At 48.9% G+C, this 9824-nt stretch overlaps 1 protein-coding gene across 1 annotated transcript in view; it reads left to right on the top strand.

Moving 5' to 3' along the window:
- Nucleotides 1-9395, top strand: part of CGN (cingulin) — a 22346-nt gene extending 12951 nt beyond the window's left edge. Inside the window, exons 11-21 of the mRNA XM_007460278.1 lie at nt 1427-1627; nt 1976-2182; nt 2554-2811; nt 3842-4012; nt 4523-4684; nt 5706-5795; nt 6263-6346; nt 6457-6575; nt 6897-7005; nt 7395-7558; nt 7874-9395. Of these exons, the coding sequence (XP_007460340.1) occupies nt 1427-1627; nt 1976-2182; nt 2554-2811; nt 3842-4012; nt 4523-4684; nt 5706-5795; nt 6263-6346; nt 6457-6575; nt 6897-7005; nt 7395-7558; nt 7874-8015 (1707 nt within the window). The 3' untranslated portion in view covers nt 8016-9395. The remainder of the gene's footprint in view (nt 1-1426; nt 1628-1975; nt 2183-2553; nt 2812-3841; nt 4013-4522; nt 4685-5705; nt 5796-6262; nt 6347-6456; nt 6576-6896; nt 7006-7394; nt 7559-7873) is intronic.
- Nucleotides 9396-9824: the final 429 nt, after the last annotated feature.

A 9824-nucleotide genomic window follows, 5' to 3' on the forward strand; every position in this document is an offset into this window, starting at 1 on the left:
GGCGGACTCCCAACCACTGCGCCACCAGGGAAGCCCCTATACTATTTTTAAGTTAACAAATATCAAGGATAGTCTGAGGTCTGTTAAATATATTAGCTGCCATAGTGAACTTGGACATTCCTCTGGACAATCTCAGTTGACTTATTATGCTGGGTAAAGCTAAAAAGCAAAAAAGTAATAACTAGTGTTTCATTTATCTCATATATTCGGCTAATTTTATTAAGTATTTAATCAATCAATAAGATATACATTAGGAAAATAGACTAACCCAGTCCACTGTAGACCATACACTGTGCTATTTTTCTTTTTTTCTTTATTTAAAAATTTTTTTGAAAATTTATTTTTTGCCGCATCGCACCTCATGTGGGATCCTAGTTCCCCGACCAGGGATCGAACCCTCACCCCCTGTGGTGGAAGCGTGGAGTCCCAACTGCTGGACCGCCAGGGAAGTCCCCTCTTTTTCTTTGTAATTAGTATGTTAGTGTCTTACACTGAAGACTCACTATATACATATAACCTTTCAGCCTAATTATACTTTCTGAATTTCAGAAGTAGCTAATAGATAAAGAATTAGAAATCATATTTTGATTTTTTAAAAAAAGAAATCAGAGCAGCACCAATATTTATTGTGTCATATATTTTGGTTTTCAACATTAAAAAAAAATAGCCAATCCTGTTTTATGCATACCCTCATCTGTTCTCACTCCATGTAATTTTTTTTAATGGAGATTTAGTTCACATACCATAACATTCACCCTTTTAAAGTATACAATTTAGTGGGGTTTTGTATACTCACAGAGTTGTACAACCAACACCATCACCACTATCTAATTATAGAACATTTTCATCACCCCCAAAAAAGAACCCCGCATCCATTAGCAGTCACCCTCCCCACTCCTGGCAGCCACTAATCTACTTTCTCTCTTTATGGATTTGCCTATTCTGGACATTTCATGTAATTGGACTCCTATAATATGTGGCCTTTCATGTCTGGCTTCTTTCACCTAGCATAATGTTTTTCAGGGTTTATCCATGTTGTAGCAAGTATCAGTGCTTCATTACTTTTTATGGCTGAATAATATTCCACTACATGGATATACCACATTTTTTATCTGTTCATCAACTGATGGACATTTGGGTCATTTCTGTATTTAGCTGTAATGAATAATGTTGCTATGAGCATTCACTTACAAGTTTTTTGTGAACATATGTTTATACAGTTCTCTTGGGTATATGCCTAGGAGTGGAATTGCTGGGTCATATGGTAACTTTATGGTTAACTTTCTGAGACATTGCCAAACTGTTTTCCAAAGTGGCCATACCATTTCACATTCTCCCCAGCAGTGTATGAGAGTTTCAGTTTCTCCACTTTCTGTTATCCCAGGCTGGCTCTCTCTGCCCTGTCACCATTTCCCTTCCCTTCTAGGAGCTGCGCCGGACACAGGAGGAACTTAAGGAGCTGCAGGCAGAGAAGCAGAGCCAGGAGGTGACTGGGCGACACCGGGAGCGGGAGTTGGAGAAGCAGCTGAGGGTAGAGGCTGAACGAGGCCGGGGGCTGGAACAGCAGAACCTCCAGCTACAAAAGACCCTCCAGCAACTGAGACAAGACTGTGAAGAGGCTTCCAAGGCAAGGGGAGTGGGCACAGGGCTTAGGAGGTGGAGGCTGAGGGGTCTGGAGGGCTGAGGAGCCAGAGGGCGTGGAAAATTACCTATCATGGGTATGTATAGACCAAATACCTTGGTCCTAGGTGTGTGGTTAAAAGTAGCCGGGATGTGGCAGGGGGAGGTTGGGCTGTACCTGGTGACACCCATTGCATCTCTGTAGGGGTGGGATTCTCAGGGAAGCCTCTGGCTGGTGGTACTACCCCTCTTCACACCTGGGTTCGTGTGAGCTCTCTTTGGGGTGGCTTTCCTGGGAGTCGCCAATGACCTTGAGCCCTGGGGTCTGAGCCACCTCTCCCTGAACTGGCCTCAGGCTCAGATGGCAGCAGAGGCAGAAGTGGCAGTGCTGGGGCAGCGTCGGACAGCAGTGGAAACGACGCTTCGGGAGACCCAGGAGGAAAATGATGACTTCCGAAGGCGCATCCTGGGTCTGGAGCAGCAGCTGAAGGAGGCACGAGGCTTGGCGGAGGGTGGGGAAGTGGCGGAGGCTCGGCTTCGGGACAAGGTGCAGCGGTTAGAGGTCAGTGCTTTTGCTGACATTGTTGGCTTCCTTCTGGCCCCCTCTCCTCTCATCCCTGGCTAAATACTCAGCCATCACTTTGATTTTGCCTGTAGCGTGCTTCTGTTTGCCTCCCTAGTCCTCTGTTAACCTCGGGTTTATTTCCTGGAGTGTGCTTTAGTGTGAATGTCTCAGCCTTTGCACTGGTATTTTTGTCCATTTCCCACTCTTTGCACGTTCTCTGATCTTTGCTGGTTCCTGAGCCTGTTTTCATTGCCCACCTTTTTCATAAACATCTCTTCCTCCTCCCTCCCACCTACTCACCTCCAAATGGCTTGAGCCCAAGCTTTGCATCCCCTCAGTCCAACGTCCCTCACCTTCCCCACTCCCAGGCAGAGAAACAGCGGCTAGAGGAGGCCCTGAGCACAGCTCAGGAAGAGGAGGGGAGCCTGGCAGCAGCCAAGCGGGCACTGGAGGCACGGCTGGAAGAGGCCCAGCGGGGGCTGGCCCGCCTGGGACAGGAGCAGCAGGCTCTGAACCGGGCCCTGGAGGAGGAGGGGAAGCAGCGGGAGGCGCTCCGGCGCAGCAAGGCTGAGCTGGAGGAGCAGAAGCGCTTGCTGGACAGGACTGTGGACCGGCTGAACAAGGAGGTGGGGCACGGGGTGGCCTGGGCTCAGGAAGAGGCTCAGCTCATACAGAAGCTTGCCTGCGGTGCCGGGCAGGGGGTGGGGGTGGGGGAACAGGCGGGGGAGTGGGGTCACAACGTGTGGTGTTTGCTTTCCTCAAGTTCATTGTTGGGGATGCCAAGTCTACATCTGCAGAGTGGCATCCTTCCTACTTCCCCTCAGTGTTCTTGTCCTCCCACTACCTCCCATTCCTTTATGATCTTGTTCCTTGGAGAATGTCTCCTGGAGTTCCTCTTAGAAGTCTGTAAGACCTAAACATAAGAATCTTCGTTGGTAGAGTTTTATATTTAGGGGAAGGAAAAAGGCCTATAATCCCTCCTTAGACGTCTATAAGACCTAAAAACAGGAGTTTTCATTGGTAGAATTTTATATTTGGGGGAGGGAAGGAGAAAGGAAGAAAAGGAGATAAATTGCTTTTTTTCAGGTAAGGTTCTCCTAATCGCTTATTTATAAAACCAGAGCAAACACCTAAAATATTTCATCAATTCTAAAATGTACATTTTATCGTCTCTGAAATTGATTTGTGTCTTATAACTGACGGTATGTTATAGTTCAATTGGCAAATTTTTCTTTTTCTTTGTAATAATCATTGGTATCTTGGGTTTGCTGAAATATGGTCATTTAAGGTTTACTTTGTATCAGGCACTATTGTAAGTACTTTACATAATTAATTAACATAATTCTCACAACAACCTTGTGATGTAGGTGCACTATTATTATCCCATTTTACAGATGGGGAACTGAGACCCAGAGAGGGTAAATAACTTGCCTGTGGTCACACAGCTAATAAGTGGTAGAGCCAGGATTTGAACCCAGGAAATCTATATATTACTCCCAGCCATACTAAGGACCTAGGTCCAGGAAAGAGCAAGAGAGGGCTACTTTGGCAGGAAGGAGGCTCTGGGAGAGTCTTGGGAGTCTGGGCCCAGAGAAGAGAGAGAGGCATCCGTTAAAGAGATGCAGTGCTGAAAAATCTCTTTTCTCTGTGTCTCAGCTGGAGCAGATTGGGGATGACTCTAAGCAAGCCCTGCAGCAGCTCCAGGCCCAGCTGGAGGATTACAAGGAAAAGGCCCGGCGGGAGGTGGCGGATGCCCAGCGCCAGGCCAAGGAGTGGGCCAGTGAGGCTGAGAAAACCGCTGGAGGGCTAAGCCGGCTTCAGGATGAGGTAGGAGCCTAAATGGCAGGAGTCCCAACGTCCTTGGTTTGAAGGTCATTACCTCTTAACCTGTGGCCAAGGGATCCTGGGACCTGGGTTTAGGTCTAATCACTTCGGTGGGGGAGGGTGGGGGGAGTTGTCCACTGTAGGCAGAGACAGTAGAGGATGCACTGTCTGCACAGCAGTGATTTCCAAACTCTGCTGCACATTAGGGTCACCTGGGGAGATTTTTAAGATCTCAACACCCAAGATGCCTCCTGTTACACTTAAATCATAAACCCTGGGGCTTGGATCCAGGTTCAGTAGTCTAAAAACTCCTCAGGTGATTTAAACTTGTGTAGAGAATTTTAAGACGATAAAGAATATGGGCTAAAAGTCAAGTCTTTTTATCGTCACTGTGCTCTCGCAATTCTAAAGAATGTCAGAGTTGAAGAATTTTCCCCCACGGGGTGGATTGCTCCCACCCTTCAACCCCCATCTTACCTTATCTGAGCTGCTGCATTTTTCTCTTCTGACCAGACTCAGAGGCTGAGGCAGGGCCTGCAGGCATCCCAGGCTGAGCGGGACTCTGCCCGGCTGGACAAAGAGCTGCTGGTCCAACGACTGCAGGGGCTGGAGCAAGAGGCAGAGAACAAAAAACGCTCCCAGGATGACAGGAGCCGTCAGCTCAAGGGCCTTGAGGTGAGGACAGTGAGGGGGTAACGGGTGGTGGGTGGGATGGAGAAGGGTGTCTGGAACCTGGCACAGGTGGGACTTCTGTGGGGAAAAGAGCCAGGACACTCCAGCCTCTGGGATAGGAAACTGGCAGCCAACAGCTGATGGGTTTTGTTTGACTGCAGTGTTGTAAACAACTTTGAATTAATTGCCACTGTTTAGAAATTTATAGATGTCACATAAAATTTTGGATTTCTGGCTTTTCTTATACATTTGGAAAGTATAATAACACTGGGCTTTGAGTCTTGAGTTGTCTGCATGGCAACAGTTGGCTGGAGCTGAGCAGTGGCTTCTCCCCTTTAGAGTCAACAGTGGTCTTCAGTTTGCTATATTTGGCAATAACAACAACAACAGTAATAAGGGTAGCAGCAGCAGCAGCAAGCAAACACTTACATATTGTGCTGTGTGCCAGGTACTTAAGAATTAGTTAATCCTGAGAATAACCATACGGCATGAGTAGGCTTGTTTTCCCCATTTTATAGATGAGGACAACTGAGACACAGAGAGGCTAAGCAACTTGTCCGTGGCCCCTTTGCTATGAAGCGGTCAATCTGATTTTTAAATCCAGGCAGTCTTGTCTTAGCCTCTGCATGGTACTGCCTGACTCGAATTTGCTTCCCCATTCTGTACCCTGATGCTTCAGTTTCTGACTCTCTTTATCTCAGCCTTGGCCTGGGCACTTGGGTTTCTCTCTATTTTCCCATTTGGGAAATAGGGCTGCACCAGTGAGAAATAGATTCTGGGGTTTGTCATCCTGCCAAGGCGCCAAGGTCAGAGCGGGCCCACGCTTTTCCCTTGATGCCTCACTTGGGCAGCAGAGGGCGCTAGCTCTGTGGTGGCTCTGGGCAGGGGCAGGGATCAATGGGTTCTGGGATGTGGGAGAGAGAAGAACCTGTGGAGGCTGGTGTCTGAGAGGATCCTGATCAGAGTTTGGCGTTCTGGTGTCCAGCATTTGGGGCAGAATTAACCTGTTGGCCCTCTGCCACAGGAAAAAGTCTCACGGCTGGAGGTGGAGTTAGATGAGGAGAGGAGCACTGTGGAGCTGCTGACGGAACGGATGAATCGTGGTCGGGACCAGGTAACCCCTTCCTTATGCCTATCCGTGTCTACCCCGACGACAGAACCTCTTGGCCCTTTCAAAAACAACCCTACCTTCCCATCTTTCATATATGGAGTTCTGGCTGCAGAATCGGTGTGTGGCCAGCTCTACTGCAGGGTCTCATCTGCTTTCGGGAGGGGTTGGTGGGTTTCCTCAGGTGGAAAGAAGCCGGGAGTTTGAGTGGAGGAAGGAATCCTGGTGGCCTGGGCTGTGGATCTGAGTCTGGGCTGCTTGCATTCAGAACGGACGTTAGTTCCTGGTGAGACTGAGGAGGCCCTGTTGAAATTCTGTGGCACCTCCCATCAGAGTAGGCTGTGATTTCTTAGTTGCCTGGGAACTTGGGGGATTCAGAGAGCACCCTCCAGCTACTCTGCCCCACTTGGTTCAACTTGCTGGTTCATCATCAGTCCTCCCTAAGTCTGGTTCCTCTGGCCCATCCCCACTAGGTGGACCAGCTGAGGACAGAGCTCATGCAGGAGAGGTCTGCTCGGCAGGATCTGGAGTGTGACAAAATCTCCTTGGAGAGACAGGTGAGGGGGAGCGGGGGAGTCCTGGGGATAGGCCTCAGGAGGCGGGTAAAATGACCATGGAAGCAATCGCAGGTTGAGTGCTAACCAAGGAGGCTTCCTGTCCTTCTCAGAACAAGGACTTGAAGAGCCGGCTGGCCAGCTCAGAAGGCTTCCAGAAGCCCAGCACCACCCTCTCTCAGCTTGAGTCCCAGAATCGGGAGTTGCAGGAGCGGCTGCAGGCTGAAGAGAGGTGACATGAGCCCATCCTCTCTCTCTCCCTCTGGGCTTTTCTCCTCTGGTGTCCCTCCATCTTCTGCTTCAGACATGGCCAACCTGGCTTGATCTTTTGGGAGACCTCTTCTCTTGATAGGGAAAAGAGAGAGTTGCAGAAATTCTGAAATGTGAATGACCTCTATCTACCTGGTTCTTTGCATCTGCCCTGGATCCTCCTCAGTCTAATGGTTGGGCTCGTGGCTGAGCCCTTGGAGTTCTCGGAGGCAGTATGGGGCCAAGTGGGAGTTTCTTTAGAAATGACAACAGCCATAGACATCCCCCTACCCCACCCTTTTAGGGAGAAGACAGTTCTGCAGTCCACCAACCGAAAACTGGAGCGGAGAGTTAAAGAGCTGTCCATCCAGATTGATGATGAACGACAGCATGTGAATGACCAGAAAGACCAGGTAAGGATGGCAGCTAGGGCCAGGCAACCATATGGCAAGTATATACTATGCATTTGCTTGAAGGCCAAGAGAGGTCCCATCTCATAGGTCTTCTAAACTTAGACTTTCCTTCTATAAGGTCAGAGAGACTAGAGTGAAAGGACTAGATTAGAGCAGTCATAGTAAGCATGGGTATCGAGTACTTATGATGTGCTAGGCTCTCTTTCTAAGTGATGTATTAACTTATTTAATACCCAGGACAAACCTAAGAGGTTAGGGTACTTGCCCATGGTCTCAGCATTTTCCTAGGGGCAACTGTATATACCTTGTCAAGATTGCTGCAGGGGAGGATCCCAGGCCACGGTAGCAGCAGCTCCTTTTCTAATGTGGGGACTTGGTATCCTGCCTAGCTAAGCCTGAGGGTGAAGGCTTTGAAGCGGCAGGTGGATGAAGCCGAAGAGGAAATTGAGCGACTGGATGGCCTGAGGAAGAAGGCCCAGCGTGAGCTGGAGGAACAGCATGAGGTCAATGAACAGCTCCAGGCCCGGATCAAAGTGCTGGAGAAGGACTCCTGGTACGGGCTGCTCTTCTGCCCCCTGTTCCATCGGGATAGCAGAGCAATAAGGAAATGGGCTCTCCTGAACTGGAAGGGGAGGAGGATCTCTAAGAAGGGACTTCGCAGGCACTCATTCCTGGATGAAAGCCAGTATGACTGTCTTTTAGTATCTCAGCCCCCATCCTGTACCCCATCTCCCCATTATCTAATTAGTGGGGGAATCTTGTGAATAGCTTTAGGCCTTAGGAGAACTGGGAGTTTCCTTAGCATGAAAAGGGAGGCTGTTTAAATCTTTCTGTCTCCTTCCCTGACCAGTATTCCTCTTTGACTCAGGCGCAAAGCTTCCCGCTCAGCTGCTGAGTCAACTCTCCAACATGAAGGGCTGAGCTCAGATGAGGAATTTGACAGTGTCTACGATCCTTCCTCCATCGCCTCACTGCTTACGGAGAGCAACCTGCAGACTAGCTCCTGTTAGCTCGTGGTCCACAAGGGCCCATGAACCACACTTGAGGCCTATCCTGGCCAGTCCTGCTCTGCTCTGCCCAGCCTCAGATTCCTCATCCCTGTGGGGGACCCAGTTATTCAGACCTAAGACAGGGAGGGGTGTGAGTGAAGGTGATAAAAAAGGCATCAGCGCTAAGCCGGTAGACAGACTTTCCCTTTCCTCTGGAGGAGTGGGCATTTTAGGCCAACTGAGCCCCCTCCTTAAGTGCCGACCCCCTCTTCTGCTCCCTCATAGCAGTAGGTTGGTCAGCATATAGGCTGAGGGGGATTGAGCAGGATAGGAAGGGATAGAAATTGCCATGTATATAAAGATTTATTTCTTTAGCCCTTAACCCCAGGCTCAGGGAAATACCCTATGTGATTCTGCCCCCTTGACTCCTGCAACTCATTTCCTTCCCATTCTGAAGCAGCGTAAGGGGAACATTATGGGTAATGGACATGCTGGCGTGGCTCTACCCACTTCTCAGAGGCTCTTCTTTGCACAGTCATGGGGCCCATGTGGTAGTCCCCACCTGTCTCCATTCCTGTATTTTTTGTCTTCCCCAGGCCAGGATCCAAGGGACCCTTTCTCCTCCTCTTCCCATCTTTACCATTTCTATGTTCCTTCTTTCTTCTCAGTGCCTTAGCTGGGGTGAGGAGATAAGGATGCTCTTCTTGCCTTTTATTACCTGCACATTCATACCTCTCCAAGGACAACCCTTTCCCCAACCGGGGCCTTCTGCCTTCCCTGCTGCCCCAATGACTGGTCGAGAGACCTACCGGCTTCCCTGCCTATGAGGCCCTGTGAGAGGGACTTTGGGAGGGCTGTGATAAGGTGGTGGGGCTGCTTCTGCTCAGGGTTTCCATCCTTCCTCCTCTCCCTCTGTGACTATGGATGTGCTTATAAGATGGTTGCACCTGGGAACCCTGACAACTGTCTACGCAAGTTTGAAAAGCAAAGGTTTTGGTCTCCGGGGCCTTAACTTGTGGTTTCTCTGATCAGATGTGCCCAAACTCAGTAGGGAACCGAGGGACCCTCATTATCTCAGGAGCTTGGACCTGATACAGAGGGGCTAGAGGCTGACTCTTGGTAGAAATGGGAAGAGGCAATGGTGGACTTATTCCTCCTTTGGGATTTGGGGAGAGCCACGTTCTGGTGGGAGGAGGTAAGGGAGATGATTCACCTCTCTTATTTTCTAAGCAGACTCTGTAAGAAGCCTAGAGGAGGGAGAAGCCTGTTCTCACCAATGACTTGTAATTTCATGATTAAAAAAAATTTCCTTTATTCTGCAAATCATATATTCTTTCCCAATCCAATCCAGCATTGAATTTATTTTAAATTAAATATTAAAATTATATATCTATACTGAAATCCTTGACTTGTCTTCTCATTCTTTTTCCTGACTTATTTGGAGGTCTAAATTTTATGAAGAAACCATTTTACTGTACAGCTTAGAGGCTGAAGCTGGGGTTTTCTTCACCTCACTTTTAGAGGCCTTTTACAACAGATCAGATGGAACTTAGGGAGCCGAGAAGTATTTATAGCAGCTCCATTCTTTCCTGAGGAAACTTTTGGGAATAGCAAGGCCAGTAAATGCCTTCTCTGAGGGTTAAAGGAGACAGACCAGAAATGGGTTTTATTCCTTTGGGGCATAGGGATAGCCCAAGCATGCACCTCCCAGGTGCAAAGATACCCATCCATTCTTACCAGGCATGGGACCCAGTCCCTACATGAGAGGTGGGGAAGTTTCTGTCATCCCTGCCCTTGTGTTGCCTTGAAGAGGGAGCTAGCTGTTCACCA

Source organism: Lipotes vexillifer, unplaced genomic scaffold, assembly GCF_000442215.2.
Source record: "Lipotes vexillifer unplaced genomic scaffold, Lipotes_vexillifer_v1.1 scaffold209, whole genome shotgun sequence".
Classification (NCBI taxonomy): Eukaryota; Metazoa; Chordata; class Mammalia; order Artiodactyla; family Lipotidae; genus Lipotes; species Lipotes vexillifer.